Source organism: Diadema antillarum, unplaced genomic scaffold (assembly GCF_040938485.1).
Source record: "Diadema antillarum isolate AM-2024a unplaced genomic scaffold, OU_Dant_1.0 seq00000695_RagTag, whole genome shotgun sequence".
NCBI lineage: Eukaryota > Metazoa > Echinodermata > Echinoidea > Diadematoida > Diadematidae > Diadema > Diadema antillarum.
In genome coordinates this window covers 72,234-97,018 of record NW_027271600.1, presented here as the reverse complement: position 1 = coordinate 97,018, position 24,785 = coordinate 72,234, and the positions used below count along the sequence as shown (strand labels likewise).

General features: G+C 39.9%; 1 protein-coding gene across 1 annotated transcript in view; it reads left to right on the top strand.

The window, feature by feature from the left end:
• The window catches only part of LOC139737537 (GTP-binding protein 10-like), an 85,710-nt gene that overhangs the window by 34,821 nt on the left and 26,104 nt on the right, over positions 1–24,785 (top strand). Inside the window, exons 4-8 of the mRNA XM_071648209.1 lie at positions 1,438–1,582; positions 8,546–8,619; positions 13,264–13,316; positions 17,475–17,660; positions 18,018–18,135. Coding sequence (XP_071504310.1) covers positions 1,438–1,582; positions 8,546–8,619; positions 13,264–13,316; positions 17,475–17,660; positions 18,018–18,135 — 576 coding nt within the window. The remainder of the gene's footprint in view (positions 1–1,437; positions 1,583–8,545; positions 8,620–13,263; positions 13,317–17,474; positions 17,661–18,017; positions 18,136–24,785) is intronic.

Sequence of the window (24,785 nt, the reverse complement as noted above, 5' to 3'; positions counted from 1 at the left end):
TTTGTGGAGCTTTTGAGATGAAAGGGTGCATGAATTGATTAACGATACGATGAATGTCCGTGTGTATTAAGTCCATGCAGTACCTGTACTTCCAAGTATCATATGGAATTCAGTGTACTAGTATATTGTAGGGTCACGCTTCAGTGAAGGCAAAAATGGTCACTTTTTGAAGTTCACAATTTGTAACTTTGATTCAATGATATCAGAACAAATTTCAATTTTCCAGCTTAAGAGGACATGCAACGCACAATTTATGTGCTTGCTGTCATACCATGTGAATTGTGGGCAAAATTTCACGGTTGAGTGATCTCGGGGTAAAGATTGCCGAAATGGCAGTTTGGACATATTTTCCATGCTGTATTTGTTCCAACAGATGGAATTCATGTTTTGAAAAGCTAAGATCTACTTTTGCACACAATCTTTCATCACTGTTGAATAATGCGTTGCCATGGTAAAAACCGATTTTGAATGAAAATCATAAAAAAATACTGTGGATTCAGTTAGCTCCCTCAGTCTTTGAGCATTTTGCTTGAAATTTGGCACGTGTAACCGCTGTAGTACATAGATGTGCAAACTTAATCTTTCGTCATTGTTGAACTATACATTGCCATGATAACAGCATTTTTCACTTAAAAGTATACAAAAATATTGTGGATTCAGCTTACTTCCTCAGTCTTTTAACATTTAGCTTGAAATTTGGCGCATGTGACCACTATGGTACGAAGATGTGCAAACTTCATCTTTCGCCATGGTTGAACAATGCGTTGCCATGATAACTCATGGGTGTCGGTCTCATGGGATGACCCCCAATATGGGCCTTTGTACTACAGAGAACTAGAAAGAAATAAAATCTGTTCTCTCTGTATAATGCAAAAAGGACACTTTGACAGTGTCGTGAACCTGTCAGACAGTGCTTTGTCAGAATTAGAATGGTGGATATACAATGTCAGTTCTCAGTTCAGTCCCCTTCAGATTGCAAAGGCTCAAGAGATGGAACCCTGCATAGATGCAAGTGATAAAGGATGGGATGCCAGTGATCAAGTCACAAAATTGATTGTCACAAGTCAATCATTGAAAACAACACAGACTTAAATTGGCCTTTAGAGAACATAACAATTATGTGGAAATCTTAGCAGTGAGCATGGGATTCAAATTTTATTGCTCTAACAAGTGAAGTGTTCATGTCTTGTCAGAGTTTAGGCGAACCCATAGGAATTGTGCTGGCCATCTCTGAACTTGGATGATTCCCACAATTAAGCTAAGCTGCAGGTAAATGTGGAGCATGGTGCTTTGCAACCATGAACAATGCTCATGCAATCACCCAGCAAAACTTCCAGTAGAGTTTGTTGAGAAGTTTTGAGAGACAGCCAAGGGGTATGTGAGACACTTTGAGCCTGAGACATCAGTGGAAATCTGTTTTTTCTATCCAATGCTCAGGTGACTTAAACCAAGTTGGAGACGAAATTCTTGTGGCTTCTGGAGGAGATGGTGGGAATAAGTCCAATAGATGGTGTGGCACCAAGGGCCAAAGAAGTAACATCAAACTTGTCCTCAAGCTAATTGCTGATGTAGGATTTGTAGGGTAAGTTTTTCTTTTCAACTATTACCTTGTTTATCTCATCCATACACAGGGTGTATAAAAAAAAGGTAATCCAATTTTGGAGGGCTACAATTTTATAATTGTCCTCTATGGAGAGCACAATGTTGGTTGTGAGGAAAGGGGAACTCTTTCCCTTTCCATTGATAGCTAATTATGTTGACAAATCTCATGCATGACTGAGCACATGAAATTCAAAGACAACAATGACAAATTGCACTTTTTCCAAGTTTGCGTGTTATTGTGAAGGAACAATGCATGTCTCACTGCATGGATGAGATCTGTCAATGAAAATGGCCAAATAGGCCAGTCTGTATGAATGCAGGTTTATGTTTAGGATTTGTGTTTAGGGTTTCTCCTACATGGTCCATATATAACCTTTAACATGGCCACCTGTCCGATAACTTGGTCGCTCACACAGAGGTCAACCCACACAGTCCATTTTCTCTGTTTATATTCAAAACACAGTTCGCAGCGACAAACCATGTCTTGAATATGAAGAGAGAAAAATGGATAATGGTTTACCCTTTATGGGAAGGACCAAGTTACCGACAACAAGATCATGTTGAAGGTTATGAACCATAAAAGGTTAGAAGAAACCCTAAACACGAATCTGCAGTTGTGCAGGCTGGCCTGATGATTTGACCACTTTCATTGACAGATCTCATCCATGCAGTGAGACATGCATTGTTCCTTCACAATAACACGCAAACTTGGAAAAAGTGCATTCATGCATGACATTTTTCAACATAATTAGCAGGCATGAGATTTCTCCGCGGATACGCGGATTTCCGTGGATTTTGAAATTCTGGGGAGAAAATACACAGTCGGGAAAATTTCCGTGATTTTCCTCTTTTTCTTTCTTTTTTTTTTTGCAGCCACCATATCTCGCTGTGTGTGAATGGTGATTCGAGTGCATTTGTCAGCGGGCAGCTGTGCGATGTTGCATGTTTCAACTGCGTATTACGTGTATCATTACTATTACAGAGCTTCGGCATGCATGCGCTGCCGCAGCATTCAGCGCGATGCGTTGACCGAAAGATTGGTCTGTATCTGTCCGTCGCGGGGAATGTTCCACGGAGACTGCGTTTCGCTTCATGGATCTCCTCTGTATACGGAGCTAAGACAGCGTTATAACTTACGACAAAATATAAAAGAGTCCTCCGGACAGACGGATCTTTCTGTCTACGCGATGCGCTGCTTTTGTATCCCTCTGATTACGTTGGCGTGACCTACATTTGTCATCGTGATTTTGTGGACCGGTGAGAATATTTCTTTCTTCAACGAGAAAATGAAGACCTTCGATAAGGATGACCCTCGTGTAGCGGATATTGACACAGATGTCTCCAATACAGTAACTTCAAGTAGCAGTGGTTGGAATATGAAGTTGATCTCCCAGAACCAGTTTCGTCTTCTAACCACGTTAGGCCAGCGATTCAATCGACTTCCTCGGCACCTGGAACTTGTGATACATCATCCGCCGCAAGGATTCGCTTTACATTCTGGACTTCATCCAACAATACGTCATTTGCTTGGTCTACATTAGCTGTTTATGGACTTAACCGGGTCTACAAATTGTTGTACCTCCTGTAAGGTATTATAGGCAGTCTAAGTTAGCTGTAGACAGAAAGATCCCTCTGTCCGGAGGACTCTTTTATATTTTGCCATTAACGCTGTCCTACGGAGGGGATCCGTGAAGCCAGACGCAGTCTCCGCGGAACATTCCCCGACGGACAGATACAGACCGATCTTTCGGTCAAAGTTAGCTGTTGCATGGACGTAGAGACGGTCAACAATGCTGAGCTGCATGTATGATTTATTTTCAGCTGTCTTTAATATATACATACATGATGCTCTACTAGACTACATGGACCAAGATCAGCAATACTAGTAGTAGTACTTTGCCTGGTCTGCGCACTGTAAACTGTTAATGGACTAAGGTAAAGACAGCCAACAATGGCAATGCTAAGCTGTGATTTATTTTCATTTTTATACCCCCGCCAAACGAAGTTTGAAGGGGGTATATAGGAATCAGCGGATGGTCGGGCGGTCGGGCGGTCGGTCGGGCGGTCGGGCGGTCGGTCCGTTGCAAATCTTGCGTCGCGAACAACTTCCTCAGTTTTCAACCGATTCCCATAAAACTTGGCACAGATGTGTGCCTTGGGTTGTAGATGTGCAAGACGTATTTTTTGACAGTACCCAAAAGTATGTTGCCATGGTAACGGCATATTATTGGCAAAAATGGGTACAAACCTTGCGTCGCGAACTCCTCCCACAGTTTTTGATCAATTTTTATGAAATTAGGTACAGATGTTCATCTGAATATGTTAATGTGCAAGACACATATTTCCGCAGTGGCAAAAAGTGCGTTGCCATGGTAACAGCATGTTATTGGTAAAATATAGGGCAAAATGCTTCATGGCAAAACTGCTTCATCAGTGTTCTTCCAATTCTCATGGAATTCATATTGAATGTTTGTCTTAGGATGTAGGTCAGCATGACACATTTCTTGACAGTGACAAAAAGTATGTTGCCATGGTAACAGCTCACATATTATGAGCCAAAATGATGGAAAATTTTGTGTTGCAAACTACTTCCTCAGTTTTTGCCCAATTTCCATGAAACTTGGTACAGATGTGTGCCTTTGGTTGTAGATGTGCAAGACGCATTTTTCGTCAGTACCCGAAAGTACGTTGCCATGGTAACGGCATATTAATGGCAGAAGATCAAGGAAAGATCTTGCGGATTTAACTACTTCCTCAGTTTTTTGACCAAAGCTTAAGAAATGTGGCACACACCTTGATCTTGGTGGGAAGATGTGGAAGACATATTTTTCGGACGTGTCGGAAGCTGCGTTGCCATGGTAACGGCATATTAATGGCGGAAGATCAAGGAAAGATCTTGTGGATTGAACTACTTCCTCAGTTTTTGACAAAAGCTTATGAAATGTGGCACACACAATAGTCTTGGTGGGAAGATGTGCAAGACATATTTTTCGGACGTGTCGGAAGCTGCGTTGCCATGGTAATGGCATTTAAATGGCAGAAGATCAAGGAAAGATCATTCCTTGGGTAAGACTGGGTAAAGACTTGGGTAAGTCCTCACCGTGGGAGGGGGGACACCCCCCTCCCACACCCTCCCCCCGCTCGGTCGCTACGCTCCCTCGCAAACTCTCTCCTCTTTTTATGCCTCCGCAACGAAGTGGCCGGAGGCATTATGTTTTCGGGTCGTCCGTCCGTCCGTCCGTCCGTCCGTCCGTCCGTACGTCCGTCCGTCCCGTTTTGTTTTTGTCGATATCTCAAGAACCGTGTGGTGGTTTTACATCAAACTTGGTATGAGGGTATATCCTTGGGGGATAATACTTTGTGTGGATTTTAGGGTCACAGGGTCAAAGGTCAAAGGTCACAGGTTTTTTTGTGGAAAAAAAATTGAAATTTCATGTTTTTCTCCATATCTCGCAAATGGTTCAAGGTATCTTCATGGAACTTAGTATATATGCTTGTACCGATGGGCAGTGATTATCTAGGGAAGTTGGGGTCATGGGTCAAAGGTCAGGGGGTCAAAGGTCAAGGTCAACTCCTCAAAATGTCACTACTTTCCTTAAAATGCAATAGGCTGAAGGTTTTTTTTTAAAACTTGATGTATGGCCTGTATTACCCAATATATATTTTTGGGGAAGTTTCTTGCCAAAAGGTCAAAGGTCAAAAGGTAAAAGGTCAAGTGAAAGTGCTAAATTGCACTTTTTCCTCCATATCTCGAAAGTAACTCAAGGTATCATCATGAAACTTACATATTTATGCATGTTCAACCTAACAGTGATTCTCTTTGGAATGGTGAGGTCAAAGGTCAAAGGCCAGGTTTAGATAATGCTATTTTCCCCATTTGATACTGAAATCATACTTTTTCTCAATACCTTGAAAATTACTCAATGCATAAACTTATAAAAGGGTCAAAAGTCAAGTAAAAATCATCAGTTCCCCAAATACCTGCACTCTGACATTTCAATCATTCATCCAATTGAACCTAGTTCTAGGAAAGTGAACATTCAGCACATTTGTGTCAAACCTGTCATTTTAATATTTTGCCAATTGTGTGAAACTGTCATCACACATTGTCAAGACATTGTACTATAGACCTATTAGGAGAACCATGCATTATGGCGGAGGCATATCAGTAGCCGTAGCGATATATCTAGTTTCAACTTTTCTCTGTCTCATGCCTGAATTAGGTATCAATGGAAAGAGGAAGAGTCCCCCTTTCCTCACAACTAACATCGCATTTTCCATAGCTGACAATTACAAAATTGTAGCCCTCCAAAGTTGGATTACCTTTTTTTGATACGCACTGTATATTGCTTCGGCTTCTGTTGCAACGTAGGTAATGTAGTTATGATGTCTGTTTTTCTCATACGTGTTTTGTTGCCATATTTTTTATCAAATTAATACATGTTTGGGTTTTTCATTTTGAATATAACAGTATGGTAGAAGGTACATGGTGACATGACATAGTGCTCAACACCATATTCTAGATCTATCTAAAATAAAAAAAACAATTGGGCATTTTATAAAACAAGTCAATAAAGTCAGTATTCCATGCAGTTGAAACATTTGTAGTACAGTTCCTTGATTTATTTAATGATATGAAGCATTAGAGTTTTTCTTTTATGTCAAACAATGTTGTCACATGTCATAATTGATAATGTTTCTGTTACAGATGTGCGGGAATATTCTTGAATCAATACATCTCCACACACACATTTCAAAATTATCAGTTATGTTCAGACGGTGATCCTTAACTTCGAGGATAGGCTCGTAGTTGAATTTGGGGTGCCAAGTGTTGCATGGTCTCTTTGTTAATTTCGTGGCAAAAAGGACCATGCCACATTTGGCGCCCCATACTTAACTGCAAGCTTATCTTCAAAGTTAGTTTATCCTCAGTTGATACCCCCATCTCACTAGATGGCAATTCCCCTACAATCTTAGAAAATCGACAGAGCTCTTGTATTGTGGCTTGATCGTTTCAAATCTTCTCCATCGTATCTTGAGCATTTTAGAAGCGTTAACCCTAATTTACCGGGGGGGCAATAATGGCCCCCCCCCCCCCCTTGACGAATTCCGCGACCATTCCGGCAAGCAAAATTTTTTGACCACGCAACTTTTGAGACCAAATTTGTTGCGTCCGGGCATACCGTTCCGAAGCCACACCCCTTCAAAAAATTTTCGTCAACCCCAAAATTGCTCAAAAACGTGATTTTGTGTACAAAGTCAATACAAATTGTGTTTTATCACTTAATTCATATAAAGATAGATAATTTTAATTTTAGTGGCTGAAATCAATTTGTTAAAATTTGTCAAAAAATGTGTATGACAAATTCTACTGAAAAAAACAACAAAAACAAAAGTTCGAAAAAATAGAAATACATTAAAAAATTGATAAAACAAAAAAGATAAGAAATTGATTTCGATACTGATTTTTATTTTACGCTCAAATGTTCAGAATGTCACTAGGAATATTTACACCAAAAATCAGCATTCCATAAGCTTTTATAAGCCAATTACAGATGAAAATGAGGTTTTTTGCATATATTTGCATAATTGATTAATTTAAAATGGAAAATGCAAATTTTTTGCAAATTTAACTTAACCGTCTTGTAGATTACATCCGGCTCTATGTTCATGCAAAATTTTGCGGCAATTGCGCAATCGACGGCCGAGATCTGAAGGGGGGGCCATAATGCCCCCCCCCCCCAGGAATTCAAGCTCGCTAAATGGCCCAGGTAAGTTAGGGTTAAGGGTCACCGCCATCACTATGGTTGCCACCGAGTTTTGAACATACATGTCTAAAACTTCCAGAGCGAGAGTGCAGTGGTTTTAAAGCATATCACAATCGCCTCACAAGCATAATAAAAGCGGCATATTCGTAGCTCTAATGTGGTAGCAACGCGTAGAGTGTAACTTTAGCACATTGGAAGCGGCTCCCATTGCCTGTGAAAATTTTGCATCTTGTTGGCCTGGAAAAGTGGCAACAATGTGGCAGCATTGTCCTATTATCATTGTACTTTCGCCTTCAGTGTGGGTTGAGCATAGAGAAGCCATAATGTAATTGCCTTGCAGGTCAAAAATGGAGATGAAGGGTGATTGCACCACGATTTGTGAATTTTTCACAGATCGCCATGGTTGTCATAATCTCCTTCCTAGTGAAATGGGGGATAAGGATCATTATATTCCACATACTAAGAATGTTGCAATAGGATTGGTCCAGAGATGATCAGGTGATGATGCGTAGTTTTGCCCATCACATCACCTGAGAAGAAAAGTTCGTTACACTCTATGTTGATAGTCCCTTTTGTTTCGCTGATCTCCACACAGTCCACACAGTCCTAACGCAAGATGAGTACGCGCGAAATAAAAGTGCGTTGCACTGTGGACTATCATGTGACCTAGGTCACTTGATAGTACACAGTGCAATGCACTTTCCCTTCCGTGCCGCGCAGTGCGCGCAGCAAATTCATTGTTTTGTCATCTACGCGCATACGTAGCCTAAGCCCAAAGGATACCTAAAGACGGCTAAAACGGTTTCAGATGTGGAATAAAATGGGAATTTTTAGGACCCTAGATGTGGAATATAAAGCAAATAATCAACTTTTAGTTTCAGGCAATGAGACAAACTATCACTTCCTCGGCGATCTGAATGTGTACGCTATCTTTCCTCAGCTGCGCTTCGGAAAGATAGCTACATCCAGATCGCCTCGGAAGTGATAGTTTGTCCCATCACCTTCACCAACGTTGATTATTTGCTTACTATCTGTATTAGTAACTAATGTCTATTGCCCTGTAGACTTGATTCAATTACCACATTCTTTTTAGATATTATAAAATTTGACACTGAAGTGAGGCCATTTATCCTGACAGAAATGAACTAACTAATATCAAACTTGTGTATCATTAGGTTTCCAAATGCAGGGAAGTCCACACTACTCAAAGGTATTTCAAGAACACAGCCCAAGATTGCTGACTATCCATGTGAGTGATCCACTTGCTTTTATGATACAATGCAGCATACTAGCAACTGCAAAGTCTTGGGCTTGATAGTGGAATAATTTTTCAGTTTATCCATGAAATTGCCAGAGAGGAGGGTGAAATATTTTTGGTGGTGATTGGGTGGTTGGGTGGTTGTATTGCTAATTGAAGTATATCATCAGTCATTACATTTTTTTTTTGGGGGGGGGTGGGGTTTACGTTTTTCACCATGTCATTTTGTTTAGATAATAAAAAAAAAAGTTTTAAAGCAAACTTTATGTTGTTCCATTCATTCTGGTTTTAAAAAAGTTTTAATGCTTTTACTTATACCTATTAACAAACATGTAAGTTTACTTCATTGAAAGTTGATACAGTACTCTCCGCGTAATCGGGTATCGCTTTAACGGGTACGCCATTTAATTGGGTAGTAATGTCAAAATCACTGCCAAAGCACATTAAAATTACTTGATAATCGGGTTGCCTCTCCGCATAAATGGGTAAATAATTTTCTTTTAATCAAATTTCTACCCACATTTTATCGCAGATATAACACTTTAAGAAATCATGAATGTCAAATTTTTCACGGCTAATCGCATTCTCTGCTTAATTTGCAAAGAAGACCGATCATTTGAGGAGTGATTAAACATGAAAACACATGTACCAGTACCGACTTGCATACTTGCCAACTCTACCGCTTTGGGCGGTAGACTACCGCTTTTTAGAGGTTTTGACCGGCTACCGATTTTCTCTTCTGATCTACTGATTTTGTAGCAAACCTACCATAAAATGAAATGGAAGTCATATTTCCCCTTCACTGTGCGTTGATTCCCTAAAATAAGCTAGTAATTAGAATACTAATAATAATTTCAAGGAACTCGTTCCTCAAAAACGCCGTATTCAGCCTTCTAATATGCACACATGTATGCACACTGCAGTGGCGGACTAGTCTCTCTATATAGTCTAGTCTATCTACGTGCGTGCAAGACTTACTGTACACGTGTACGTGTAGCTAGAACCACGCATAATAGTAATGTTTTGGTAACTCACGTGTGCATGGTGCGGCCGATGTGGCATACTGCGTGGCATGATCCCAGCCAGCCGTGTACGTACGTGATTGTATTAAACGTACATGTGAATTTTCACAGACGACCAACTTGACTTGTTGTCATCTGAACTATGTGATTTTCAGTGTGCCACTGACTTGCCAGAAGTAAAGGATGACCGCATAGACAAGTTCTGGCATGAGCTTAGCCTACTCAGGAATGTGGAGGATAATTCCCTAAGGTTCCCTAAGCTGTCAAAACTAGCGAAGTACCTTCTTCTCATTCCTCGTTCAAATGCCAGATGCGAGACCATTTTCAATATGGTCAACAAAACGGCAACGAGCATGAGATCGCAACTTGGTAAGGGTAAAGAAGGACACTCAAGAGATGGTGTGTATGCAACAACGACAGGAATCCGCAACACTCTCTGTGCAATCTTGGCAGCTAAGATCAATATATTCTGCAAGAGTGAATGCTACGAATGGAAACCCTCCCAAACACTGCAGAAGAGAGCAAAATCTGCCATGTACAGGAATCTCACAGCCAGGTCATCTGCTAATTAATTTAGATTTGGTGAGGGCAACATTATGTCTTATTCATCAAACTAGCTCCACAATAGAAAGTACACTATAAGGGGATCAATTATTTGCAAATATGTTTGATTACTTTTTCACATATGCTTAGCCTACAAAAATTATTTACCAATATGTCTGATTTTATTTTTATAAGCATATATAGTCTACAAAATAGTTCATAGATTTACATGGATTATATATTTTTTATCAATACCAAGAACCCTTTAAAAAGGTTAAAAAGCATGCACCAAATCTCATATTTTGATATTGAAAAACAAAAAAAGTCCACACCATGGGAAGGGGGGACACCCCCCTCCCACACCCTCCCCCCCCCCCACCCCAATTATGCGGAGAGTACTGTACTCATGGAGAGGGTATTTAAGGCAGCTAGTAATGGTTTTTATGCCTCCCCACGAAGTGGTGCCGGAGGCATGATGTTTTCGGTTTGTCCGTCTGTCCGTCCGTCCGCATTTATTTACGCGATAACTTGAGTAATATTGACTGGAATTTTACCAAACTTGGTCCAAGTATAAAGTATGATGAGGCAATTACTTCAGTAGATTTTGGGTGAAATTAACTAAAGGTCAAGGTCAAATAATGAAATTGTAGATCTGTTTACGAGATACCTCAAGACTGGATCAAGCAAATTTCACCAAACTTTGTCCGAGGATGATGTATTTATTTATTTATTTATTTATTTATTTATTTATTTCTAATCTTTTGTCAGGGTAGTCCATTCACCAGTAAATAGTGGTCTTCCAAGGAGCCCTGAATAATATTGATGAACATATGTACATGAAATAGCAAAACGTATATACAGAAGATGACATAATACAGTGTAGATACATACCAGCATACTGTACATTGCAAAGTAACATAAAAAGTACATGCCACAGCAAGAGTTCACCAGAATGCCGAAATAACAATTAAAAACGCTATTATACAGGAATGATAAAGCCCAGAATGAATTTCGTGTGTTACTTACAAATAGCAACTTTGCTTAAACAATCTCTTAAATGAATATATGGAAGAAGCTGATCTAATTGAATGATCTAGCCTGTTCCATTCAAGTACAGAGGATACGATTGGGCTGCACTTGTGACAATCAGAGCGAAATCTTGGCACACATAGATTTCCACTGTCTATTAGCCTTGTATGATGTTCATGTACATCACTAGGCTTAACTAAGTGCACCTGAAGGTACGAAGGTGCTAAGTTATGGACGCATTTATATATCATCATAACGCGGCTGAGATCAAAACGTTTGTCTAGTGTCATCCATTTAAGACTTTTGAATAAATCAGCCGACGGTGTGTCATATGTTTTGTCCAAAATTATTCTTGCTGCCCTCTTTTGAATTTTTTCTAGCTTAGTTGTATGGTATTGAAATCTGTTTGACCAAACAACAGAACAGTAATCAAATTGTGGTAACACTAGACTATTATAAAGTAATTTTAGGGATTGTTGGGGCAAAAAGGCCTTCGCTCTCTTTATCATGCAGACACATGTATGATGGGACAATTACTTGATTAATTTTTGAGTGAAATTGGACAGAGGTCAAAGGTCAAAGATCAAGGTCGAATGCTAAAATTTATCTGTTTACGTGATAACTCAAAACTGGACGAAGCAACTTTCACCAAATTTGGTCCAAGGATGAAGTAAGATGGGGCAATTAGTTAAGTAGTTTTTTGGTGAAATTGGCAAAAGGTCAAGGTCAAATGCTAAAAATGTTGCTATTTCCCCCATATCTATGCAATGCCCAAAGGTATTTTTCTTGAAACTTAGTGTAGACATGTACTAGTGCGTAATGGTTCTCCAGAGAGAGTTTCATGTTATAGGGTAAAAGGTCAAAAGGTCAAAAGTCAGGTGAAAATGTTACAATTTCACTTTTCTCGCAAATGGTTCAATATATCCATGGAACTTGGTACATACGCATGCATTGACTGGCAGGGATTAGCTAGGAAATTTAGGGGTCATGGGTCAAGAGTCAGGGTCAAAGGTCAAGGTCAACTCCTTTAAAATTATACTTTTTCTTCATACCTTGAAAATTATTCAATGCATAAACTTATATAAGGGTTGGTTAAAAGTCAAGTAAAAATCCTCAGTTCCCCAAATGCTTGTGCGTGTACCTGCACTCTTAGACAATTAAAGCAAACCTAGTTCAAGGAAAGTGAACATTCAAGACATTTCTGACAAACCTGTCATTTCAATGTTTGCCAGTTATGTGAAACTGTCGTCACACATTGTGAAGTCATTTTACTATACACCTATTGGGCGAATCATGCATTATGGCAGAGGCATACCAGTCGCCATAGCGATATTTCTAGTTTTAAGGATACAATGTGATTGTTTTTTAAAGGGCCCCTGAAATCCAAATGAATGTTGATTTGTGTTGATTTATGATACTCTCAACATCACTTTTGCAGTGAAATGAATATCTAGAAACATTCCATTTTTTTTTATAGTAATATAAGCGAATACTACATTTGAAAAAAGGCAATTAATTCTGTGATACATGCAGTTTTCATATAGAAAGAAAACTGATATTGATAGAAGAAACTCCAATCTTTCTCTCAAAGCTATTTTTCTGGGAAGCATAACACAAGTGAACATAAATTTAGGCCATGAATGCAGGCACTCTTGTCTATTTTGGGAACGTGGTAGACCAGGTTCCCATATATATAAGTTGACTGAATGGAAACCTGACTGTCTTATCAGTTGACTCAACAGGAACCTGATATACCAGGTTTCTGCAAGGAACAGGTTGAGATGTATCGATATGGGCAACCACTATCTGAGGACTCCAAGTGTATCACTTAACTCATCTCAAGTGACGAGTTTCTTATCTCGTTCACTGTTCATCTTTCGAAAAGCAATAATCCTTTGAAATTCTATCGCATGTGCAGAGTCAATCAATTTCCAATCAAAATTGCATATGAAGATTTTATTCTCCTAGATATAGTATGTGGTAAATTTTGATGACATGTTTCAAAACAGACTTTCATTGTATTCTTTATATCTCGTTCCAGTCACTACAATAAGGCCACAAGTTGGAATAGTGGAGTTTGATGACAAGCGGCAGGTAAGATACAGTATAATGTAGACTTAATGCATTGGTACATATCTCATTTACATGTGAGTTGATGTCAACAAGATCTCTGGTCAGTTTTAGGTAAAGGGAACAATTTCCTTTAATATGTACCAAGCCTGCGGAAGGCTTGAATGCAATGTCCTAATATCCTCACCTGAAATACTGGAAAGCTTGTTTAAAGTCTTCTATTGGATGAAATTGATAGTTGACTGAAGATACTAATCACCTCCCGTAGTCATTAAATCTAACTGTAGATGTGTCTAATCCTTCTCCCCCCCCCCCCCCCCCCCAAAAAAAAAAAAAAAAAAAGTTCACAGAGAGCTCTGGAAATGTGGCAAGTTGAAACTAGAGTAATGTTTTGATCAAACGCCCTTTTCGTATTATTCTCTCGTCCAGCATCCTTTTGTAGCTCTCCAGAGCTATGGATTCCAGTGAGTTTTAGCAGTATCTCTGATGCGATATCCACACATTTTTTACTTGTTTTTCCCCGTTAACTCTTCATGTGCCATGTTTGCACCCCGACTCGGTCGACGGTGCGCCAACTTCGCATATTCTGCTCAAACACACATACCCCCCCCCCCAAACCAATTGATAAATCACAAAATATGGCAGTACAATGATTTCAAGCGTTTCTTGTGATTCCGCTCCTCTCACATAATAGCTTGCATTTTATGTGGTGATTGACTAGTAAGCGGGGTTCCTGACTGGATTTGCATGTAAATTCTAAGTTTCTGTCACTGTTTTGTGTGCAAAAGTCATGCCTGAACAACAATGTAGCTACTGGTCATTTGAAAGAAAACAGTCATATATTTGTCTTACAATTTACATCACAGCAAACCGTGGCATTTTCACTGCAGCTTTGCTCACTGCATGTCAAGCTGAACAGAAATCTATAAAATTTATATAGATTTGAAAAACAAAATGTTTTCCAAAGGCATGACTACGTTGGTGTCTCAGAATAATGTGGCACACAGGGGGTTTCCACCATGACAAATAAAGAGTTAATTCCCATGGTTGAATGTCAACTACACTTGGTAGGAATCACTCTTAACCTTTAGTTGCGTGCTTATTCACTTACTGTAACTTTATAAATTGTTAACTCAATTGTTTTATAATCCATCTAAACTTGACCTAGTTGGAAGGGACAAAGGCAACGTGGGTGAAGCAATGTGCCTCAGTCCAATAAGCCAGTTCTTATTTATTCCATGTGCACATTTGTACAAATGACCTTTCTTCTTCTTCTTCTCCTTCTTCTTCTTCTTTTTCTCTCTCTCTTTCTCTCACTCTGGTGGTTAGCACCTTTCATTTGTTTTCAAAGAGACATATTAATGCTTAGGGTTGTGCAACCAATAAATATAATTATGGAATTCATGTTCAAACAAAGAATAAACTTATGTAGACCAGGTCACCAGAATGGTCCATCAATTGGGAAAGCGTTGATTTCAGTGTTTGCATTGATTGCAAAATGGAGGAGAGAAAGGTTACATTTTATGCAGGAGAGAATGAAAAAGAGATTGATTTTGCATTGGTTGGCAAAGAAAACACTAAGAAAGTACCTGAGGGAAGTGAAAAAAGTATCAGGGGAGTTGCAACATAGGTTGATGATCACTAATTTGGATGATAAGAAATTCAAGAAGTTTTTTGAGAAAGGGAACAGTAAAGAGAAGAGGGTGTGGAAACTAAAGGAAAAGAAAAATTGAAGGAACTTGTAAGCATTGATGCACCAGCTTTGTGAAAATCTTTTAATGAAGAGGTATTAAAGGCATGTGATGATTCGGAAGTATGTAAAAAGGGAAAAGAGATCAAGGAGGAATGTGGTGGTAGAATGAGGAAGTGAGGGATGCGATATCAAGGAAGAAAGAGCCCTCAAAAGATTTATGCAATAATAGGACCAACCAAATGAAAAACTTCACGTATGAGAGCAACTAGAATCATGCAAAGAGGTGGTTTGCAAAATCAGTATTAAAGGAAAGAGGCTGAGGTGGAGCTCAGTAAGTTGGATCAGGACCTAGAGTGTTAAGACTTACAAAGTTAATGAAAAAGGGTGGAAGAGATACAGGAGGAAGGTGCAGGAGAGAGTGATGTGATGTTGAATTCTAGTGACAAAGACAGAGGAAGAGTTTGGAGAGAATTATGAATGAGGAGAATGGGGCTGGGCAGGGATATCAAATGACAGTGCAGGGATATCAAATGGCGGGGCAGTTTTCTACATTAAGCCAAAGACTGTTTAGCTCACATGAGGCGAAGGCTCAAGTGAGAGGAGGCTTGGTATGTTTAGTGTGCCAGAAAACTTGTCATTACTTGTTGTTTTAAAAAAAAGAAAAAGATACAAAACTGTCCTGGGAAGTGTATTTCATTGGGACTGATGAAATCAGTTTGCTTTTACCTGATTTTGTCATATTGGATCTATTTATATTGATTTTCCTCTGTATAGAGCCGATGAACCACTCAGTGTGTGTGTGTGTGTGTATGACCAATTGATGCTCTAGCACATTTCAAACATCATTATCAGCAAGGGGGGGGGGGGGACTTGTGTTATTTATCTTCAATGTTTCAGTTTTTTTCCCTCGTACATGTGTATATAAATGTATATCCGATGTGTCCCATGAGGAGGGAAACTCATGCATTGATTCATCTTGCCAAGGAACTGTAGTTCTTTACTGGAGAGGATTTACGTTGTTCAAAATTCGTTTCTGGTACAAATATATGTGACGGAAGAGGAAAATAACTGGTGATCTTCATGATGGAGGGTATGGTTTTTCTTCAGTCTCGAGAGACAATGGAGATGTCTCATCTATAAATCAATGTTTTCTTTTCTATTGGGTCGCACTGCACATTAAACCTTGCCATTTTTTAGCTTTGTATATTGCCATGTTGTTGTACATGTATGTACTTCTCGATCTCGGCTGGCTGGCCCTGAGATTTGATTATTCTTGGGACTCTGCACAGTGGTTGGATGATTTTTTATAATTACATGTTCACGTGTTGTGGGTCTCTTTGCTGGTCAGCTGGGATCGAGAAGTCCATTCATAATGGGCCCCACTCACAAGCTCTGCTTCTTGGGACTCATATCCATTTGCTTCTGTTAGTACTGTATGTGTGAGTTCCCTGGGAAGGTTAGTTCAGTAGGCCTATATATCCTTGGTTTCTGTAAGAAGATTGACAAAGTATGGGTCCTTGGTTCAGTAGGAAAGATAGTACAGTATGTTTCCATGGTTCCCTAGAAAGATCAGGACAGTAGGTTTATGTGTCCTTGATTCCCTAGAAAGGTTACTGTTCATGCGATATATTTAGTGAATCTCAATTTCCAGGAATCAGGACTTCCAGATGATTTCGTGAGAGGATAGATTCGCGATTGTGAGCCAGTACAAAATCAACACATAGCTCTTGACCAATGAGATCGCAGGATTCTCGCTACCCATTTTATAATATATTTTGGGTCTCATTGTATACTCCGGCATGTATGCCAGAGGATACCTTGGATTCAGCAGCGTTACGCCGCTGCGTCACATTCTTGTGTGCACTCTAGCGGCCACAAACCTTAACTGATTTCTTTGAAATTTTGTATGGAGGTTCATATTGGTAATATCCCCCAGTGTTCCGTTTTTTGTAGGGTCAATGGTCATATTGGTAGATGGTTTGTGTGCTCTCTATAGGCTACAGTATCGAAGTACTGAGTACTGGAGGAGTATCTCCCCAAAATGATGTAGGCTTAACAACAGGATAATCAAAGTCATTATAATTTGAATACAGTACTTCTGATACATAAAATTGCATTATCAGCCTGGAAAAAAGAAGAAGTTACATCTACTTTGCAATAAACTTTACTCAGATTAGCTATTTAAAATTACTATTCTGTTGCATACCAAGTCAATACTTACAGACTGAGTTTTGCACCTGTATTTGGGAATGTGCATTGACTGTATAGTATTAATAGTGTATTTTCACTGAAGCAACATATGGGTACATAAACATTCCTCCAGACTCATAAGTTAGATAGTTGTAGGTGTGTGCTCTGGTAGCATACCATGGCATCGTGGCAGTATGTCAAATGAGAAACTGGCAGCTTGCTTTTATGTGTCTTTGGTGATATGTACACAATACACATGTACTCACACACCTAACTTTTGTTGCATTCTTTTCCTTCAGATAAGTGTAGCAGACCTTCCTGGGTTGATAGAGGGCTCACATGTCAACAGCGGTATGGGTCACAAGTTTCTCCGCCACATAGAGCGCACCAAACTTCTCCTCTTTGTGGTTGATATCCATGGATTCCGCCTTTCACCCAAGCATGCCTTTCGTAGTGCATATGAAACTGTGGTGCTACTGAACATGGTAAATTATGGATTCTGCAGAGAAATGTCAATATCGTTTATATTGGAATATTTCAGCATCTTGTTAAAATGCAGCATTTTATTTTGCACTGAGGATTTGTACATATGTGCAAGAGATCAGTGTCCTGTTCTTATAGAGCTCTTGATATGTCAAAATATGTTGTATCATTGTCTGTGTCATTGTTATTTCTTGTGCTTGTGACATCACATACTGTTCTTTTGGGCTCACATTGATATAAAAACAAGGCAAATTTAAGAAAAAAACAACTTTCTATGAATTCCTGTAATAGAAACAAATAGTGAAATATTTGTTTCACGCAAGGTGTTATTAAGGCTCCAATTATTTTTCTCATATTAGGAACTTGAATTGTACAAGCCTGAGCTCATGCAAAAACCAGCAATCCTTGCTTTGAACAAGATGGACATGGAAGAGGCTGATGACAAAATGCAGAACTTCATGGACTGTTTTCATAAGCGTGAGTGTGTGAACTGCATAGTTCTAATATTGCCACAAAAAAAAGGATCTGATGGCAGTGATGATGATAATATTCATTACTGCTATTTAGCTATTACGATCATTTATTGTCCATCATGCGTCCAGCGTGTGTAAGCTTTTTACATTTTCATCTTCTCAAATACCCCACGATGGATTTTCACTAAACTTGGGATATTGCATTCCTAGGGATATATGATCATAATTTCTTCAAATGGGCACCATGCTCCCCCTTGGGGCCAACAGGGGGCCCAACCACCCCCCCCCCCCCAAAAAAAAAGTGGAATCTTAACAAATCTCCTTCTGTAGAACAAAAAATGATAGAGCTAGAGCTAAATCAATACTATGAGTTACTACATTGATGAATGTAGTTTCAAGAATCTTCATGGCAGATCCAGGGGTGTCCCCTTGGAGCCTGGGGGGAGGGTATAACTTGACTAACCTGACTTAAGTCGGGTAGTATTCCCGAGATCCATGGATGATGTCCCTCCAGCGCTCTTTGTTCTCCATTAAACTCGCAATGTCCTTTGTGTCATGCACACCAGTGTCATTTCTGAGTGTGTCTACATATGTGCATCGAGGCCGTCCACGTCTCGCTCTCCCATGTAGCAGTTCTTATAGTAAGACTGAGTGTAGTGTCAGCTCAGAGTGTCATGGGCGTGTCCAGCGAGCATTGGCCTCCCTGAGCTACTTTGGAGCTAACTTTTGGAAAGGTCCCATACAGTTCTCAGTTAGTGATCCTCATTATATACTGGTTGATGTTTAGAGCCATCCTGAGCATCCTTGTATAACAGGCATCTAAGATTTTAGTGAGTCTTCTTGTTTGTTATAGTCCAAGTTTCAGACCCATAGAGAAGTGCTAGCTCGATTGTTGTGGTGAAGAGACAAACTTTAAAGTGACTGTACAGTACTGGTTGAGGTGGGGATTCAGGTTTATAACATTCCTAACTGAGATAATGAGAAACCTCTTATGAAATATGAAAGAGCATGTAATTTTAAGAAGGATTCAACGTTTATTTGATGAAAATTGGTTTTCAAATGGCTGAGATATCAAAAAAGTGATAATAACAAGGCAATCGCCAAATTGTGTCTCGCCCATTCGCGTACAAGGAATTAATATTTTTTATAACTCCCAGAAGTTAATTGACCTGCTTATGACCTTTGACCTTGTGGTGACCTTGAACACCCTAAGGGACATTTACCATCCAAGTTTGGTCACAAACGGACATAGGGATCAAAAGTTATGAGCCACAATCAAAACGCGCCCTAGAAACATAACATTGGGCCCTTAAAGTTTGCTGACCCCTGTCTGTGACCTTTGACCTTGTGACGACCTTCACCTCCCCAAGGGACATCTTTCATCCAAGTTTGGTCACAAACGGACAAAAGGATCAAAAGTTATGAGCCATAAACGAAATGCGCCCTAAAAACTTAACATTGGGCCCTAAAAGTTCATTGACCCCTGTCTGTAACCTTTGACCTCGTGGTTACCTTCAACTTCCCAAGAGACATCTACCATCACCCAAGTTTGATTGCCATTGTAGCAACATGTGCTGAGTTACGTGTGATAAGAGTCTTGCAAGTAAACTTTAACGTATGACCTCAAATGACCATTGACCTTATCATGTGACCTCTTACGGCACCATAACATGAAGGTACCCCCAGTGCATCCATCACCCAAGTTTGATTGCCATTGTAGCAACATGTGTCGAGTTACATGTGATAAGAGAGTCTTGCAAGTAAACTTTAACGTATGACCTAAAATGACCTTTGACCTTATCCTGTGACCTCCAACGGCACCATAACATGAAGGTACCCCCAGTGCATCTATGACCCAAGTTAAGTTGTAATCCAAGCAACTTATGTGAAGTTATTTGTCAAAAGAGAGTCTTGCAGGTAAACTTTAACATAGAAAAGAGAGTCTTGCACATACCCTTTAATATATGACCTCAGAATGACCTTTGACATCATCACATGACCTCTGACAACACCATAACATGAAGATACCCCTAGTGCTTCTATCACCCAAGTGTGGCTGCCATTGCTGTAACAGTTGCCAAATTATGCATCATAAGAGAGTCTTGCAGGTAAACTTTAACATTTGTGACGGACGACGGACGTACGCCATTTGGATCCCTTAGTCTCGTCTTCACCTCCGGTGGGCGAGACAATAAAAGGCGACAGGCCACGCCTTTTATTAGGATCTCTTTGTTTCACCTTATTTTTGGATATCTCAGCCATTTCAAAACCGATTTTCATCAAATAAACTTTTGATGCCCCTTAGACTTGCATGCTCTTTGACATCTCATAGAGTGGTTTCTGAATATATCGCAAAACGTTAAAAGCTAAATCCTCACCTCAACCAGAACTGTACAGTCCCTTTTAAGGTCCTTCTGCAAGTCTGATTTCCAGACAGCTTTTGAGCTGTGACATGCTGCCCATGGTTTTCTCTTTCTTATGTCTATGTCCTCAGAGTTTCTGATTTTGGCTCCTAGATACATGAAGTCATTCACTAGCTCTATTGGCTGCCCGCCCATACTTGTGATCCCTTCCTCATAGATATTCTCGACCAGATATTTTGACTTTTGTTCATTCATCGTTAGTCCTACTCTGGCAGATACTGCCTCTACTTCCCTCATGAGCTCCACGCATCCTGCACAGTGTTTGTCAACAGGGCAATGTCGTCTGCGAACTCTGTGTCATTTATTTTCTTGGCCTTTACTCTCCTGCTCCGCGCTGGTGTCAAAGTAAATCCAAGATCTGGCTTCTGCTCTAATGCTAGGCACATACATTAATCTTCTGCAATTATGAAGAGGTAGGGAGCCTGTGTGTCGCCTTGAAGTACTCCATCAAAAATCTCGAAGTACTCTGTTTTACCATCAGTTGTGATGACTGTAGCTCTAGGGTTGGTATAGAGCAGGAAGATCAGGTCAACAATCTTCTTTGGGATGCCGTAGGCCAGAAGGATTCTCTTGAGCATACCCTTGTCGATGGAGTCAAAGGCTTTCCTGAAGTCAATGAAGACCATGACAGCAGAGAGGTTCTTAGCTCTGGCTCCTTCTAGAATTCTTCTGAGTGTTAGGATTTGGCTAATTGTGGACCTGCCCTTCCTGAATCCATTTTGGTTGGCCCGCAGCTTTGTATCCACTTCTGGCTGGATACGATTGAGTATCATTCTGTTTTAAGAGGGATTGCAAGTTCAAATGAGATTTCAAACTGTTTCAATTTTTTCGAAGATAAACTCTCTACATCTAGTATAAAACATTTGTCTTCCACTATATATGCGTAATTATGAAGAAATAGTAGCAGTTTCAGAAAGTGCTTCCTCGCTAAAATCGGAAAACGACTCTCAATCTAATTCATGATGATGATATGCAGAGATGTCATATTGGGAAAACAGCACCGCTGGCTCACATCGACCAAGTTAAATGTGTATGCACTATCCATGCCAATCACACATGAAAGATGTTAGTGGGAGGATTATGTTTTGGCAAATTAAAACAGTTTTAATGAGATATGTTCCCATTTCTACAGTACGTTTAGGAAATTATAGTCTTCAAAAGGGACCACAATACAAGTTTCATGAAATTATTTGATGTTAAATTAGGAAAAAGGAAGAAAATTTCAGACGTGTTTTGGCTTACTTTTTTCCCAATTGACAGTGCAACCTGACGAGCGTGGCCGGGTTCGTGTCATGCGGAATGCCAAGCTGCATGTGACCAAACATTCTTTGGTATGCTCAAACACTTCATAATCTGTGGCCATGAAGAGGAGATGGGTTTCTCTTGTTGACTTAAGTTAAAAACTATTTTCAGTTACGAGTGCAACAATCAATGAATTAAAGCACCAACAATCCCCATCGCCGAGCCCGGTTCTACTTTTAGTGTTGTAGTGCTGCGGTACACCCTGGTAACAGCTTCATGCTTAACTGTAGCTGAGCCTGATGAGGCTCAGCTACAGTGTAGGATCTTGTAGGATAATGTATACATAATTTTCTCAAGCGCCTGCTCGCGAAGAAAGTAATATCGACATAAGATATGGTCCAGACGTTGACAACGTCTAATAGCATAGGCTTACATGTAAACATGCTATGAAGCGAGCAACTCGGGACCATCTGCAAATTATGTACGAATACAAACAAACAATAACAAAAACTATACCGCCATAATTGAACCCCCCCCCCCTCCATTTCCTGCATCATTCCTGAAACGATGATGACTCTGATATATCTATGGGCATACCCAGGGATGATCAGGGGCGTTAAATCTATCTCGGGGGGGGCAAAGGGGCATTTGCCCCGCCCCTACGGAGATGTTGGGGGCAGACAAATCATTTGTCCTCCAAGCAATTCCCGAGATGAGGACAAATCTCGAACTTTCTTTATGGAAAATTGGATAAGTACCGCCAGAATTATGCACCGGATCGCTGAATTGCAATCATGAATATGCAAAAGATTCGCTACTGGGTCCCTTTCGATAGACTTTGTACACTTTTGAGATTGACTTTTTACTTCCTTGTATATCTATCAGAGAGTGTGCAGCGGATCTTTCACTTACAATTAAAGCTCCCTCATATGCAGAGGCGTCGATGGAGGGGGAGGGGGATGGTTCCCCCATAAAAGTATTGGGGACAAACAGATCATTTTGCTCCCCCTCGTAACTCCCGAGATGTGGAAATGTTCTATACTTTTTGTCCCCGCCGAACGAGTTCGAGCAGGGGACTATGAAACGGGCTCCGTACGTGTGTGTGTCCGTGTGTCCGTCCGTCCGTGTGTCCGTCCGTCCGTCCGTGTGTGCGTCTGTGTGTGATCAAAATGTTCAAAATGCTACTCCTTCGCCATTTCTAACCCGATTTTGATTCTGTTTGCTTTATATGATAGCACTACATGGGAGCTTTGAAACTTCTATACAGAATTTCAGTTGTGACCTTTGACCTTGACCTTTGACCTATATTGTACATTTTGCTTCAAAATGCTACTCCTTCGCCATTTCTAACCCGATTTTGATTCCGTTTGCTTTATATGATGGCACTAGGTGAGGGCTTCAAAACTTGTACACAGAATTTTGACCTTTGACTTCTTTGACCTTTGACCTTGATTTTTGACCTATATTGTACATTGCCTACAAAATGCTACTCCTTCGCCATTTCTAACCCGATTTTGATTCCGTTTGCTTTATGTGATGGCACAAGGTGAGGGCTTAAAAACGTCTGCACAGAATTTTGCCCTTTGACTTCTTTGACCTTGATTTTTGACCTATATTGTACATTTTGCTACAAAATGCTACTCCTTCGCCATTTGTAACCCGATTCCAATTCCGTTTGCTTTAAGTGATGGCACTAGGTGAGGGCTTCAAAACTTCTACACAGAATTTTGACCTTTGACTTCTTTGACCTTTGACCTTGATTTTTGACCTGTATTTTACATATTGCTATCAAATGCTACTCCTTCGCCATTTCTAACCCGATTTCGATTCCGTTTGCTTTATGTGATGGCACTAGGTGAGGGCTTCAAAACGTCTACACAGAATTTTGACCTTTGACTTCTTTGACCTTTGACCTTGATTTTTTTACCTATATTGTACATTGGCTACAAAATGCTACTCCTTCGCCATTTCTAACCCGATTTCGATTCCGTTTGCTTTATGTGATGGCACTAGGTGAGGGCTTAGAAACTTCTACATAGAATTTTGACCTTTGACTTCTTTGACCTTTGACCTTCATCTTTTTACCTATATTGTACATTTTGCTACTAAATGCTACTTCCGGCGGGGACATATATTACGCACCGCGTAATTTCTACTTTTCCTTGTATGATCTTAAAAATGTTACAGAATTCATGTGCATATCCTCTCCAACCCCAAAATGTTGTTTGTTGTCATGGGCTAATCTTTGACAAATCACTGAAGTATTTGGTAGCAATTTGTTAGAAACACGTTAGAGGATGTCATCTACCTCATCGGGGAAAAGTATGATTGTGTTTTGGTTAACCCATATTCTTAAAGTGTGAATAGGGACAGCATGCTCTGCTGATTGTCATACTGATACAATCCAGGACTTTTTGTCTCTTAACATAGGCTTCTGTAAATCAGCGTGCGGTGGTTTTACATCAAACTTGGTATGAGGATATATCCTGGGGGGATAATACTTTGTTCGGATTTTATGGTCACGGGGTCAAAGGTCAAAGGTCACAGGTTATTTTGTGAAAAAAAGGTTGAAAATTCATGTTTTTCTCCATATCTCACAAATTGTTCAAGGTATCTTCATGGAACTTAGTATATATGCTTGTTCCAATGGGCAGTGATTATCTAGGGAAGTTGGCGTCATGGTTCAAAGGTCAGGGGGTCAAAGGTCAAGGTCAACTCCTCAAAATATCACTACTTTCCTTATATTTATGCAATGCCTGAAGGTTTTTGTTGTTGTTTTTTAACTTGATGTATGCATGTATTACCCAATATATATTCAGTGGGAAGTTTCTTGCCAAAAGGTCAAAGGTCAAAGGTCAAGTGAAAGTGCTGAATTGCACTTTTTCCTCCATATCTCAAAAGTAACTCAAGGTATCATCATGAAACTTACATATTTATGCATGTTCAACCTAACAGTGATTCTCTTTGGAACTGTGAGGTCAAAGGTCAA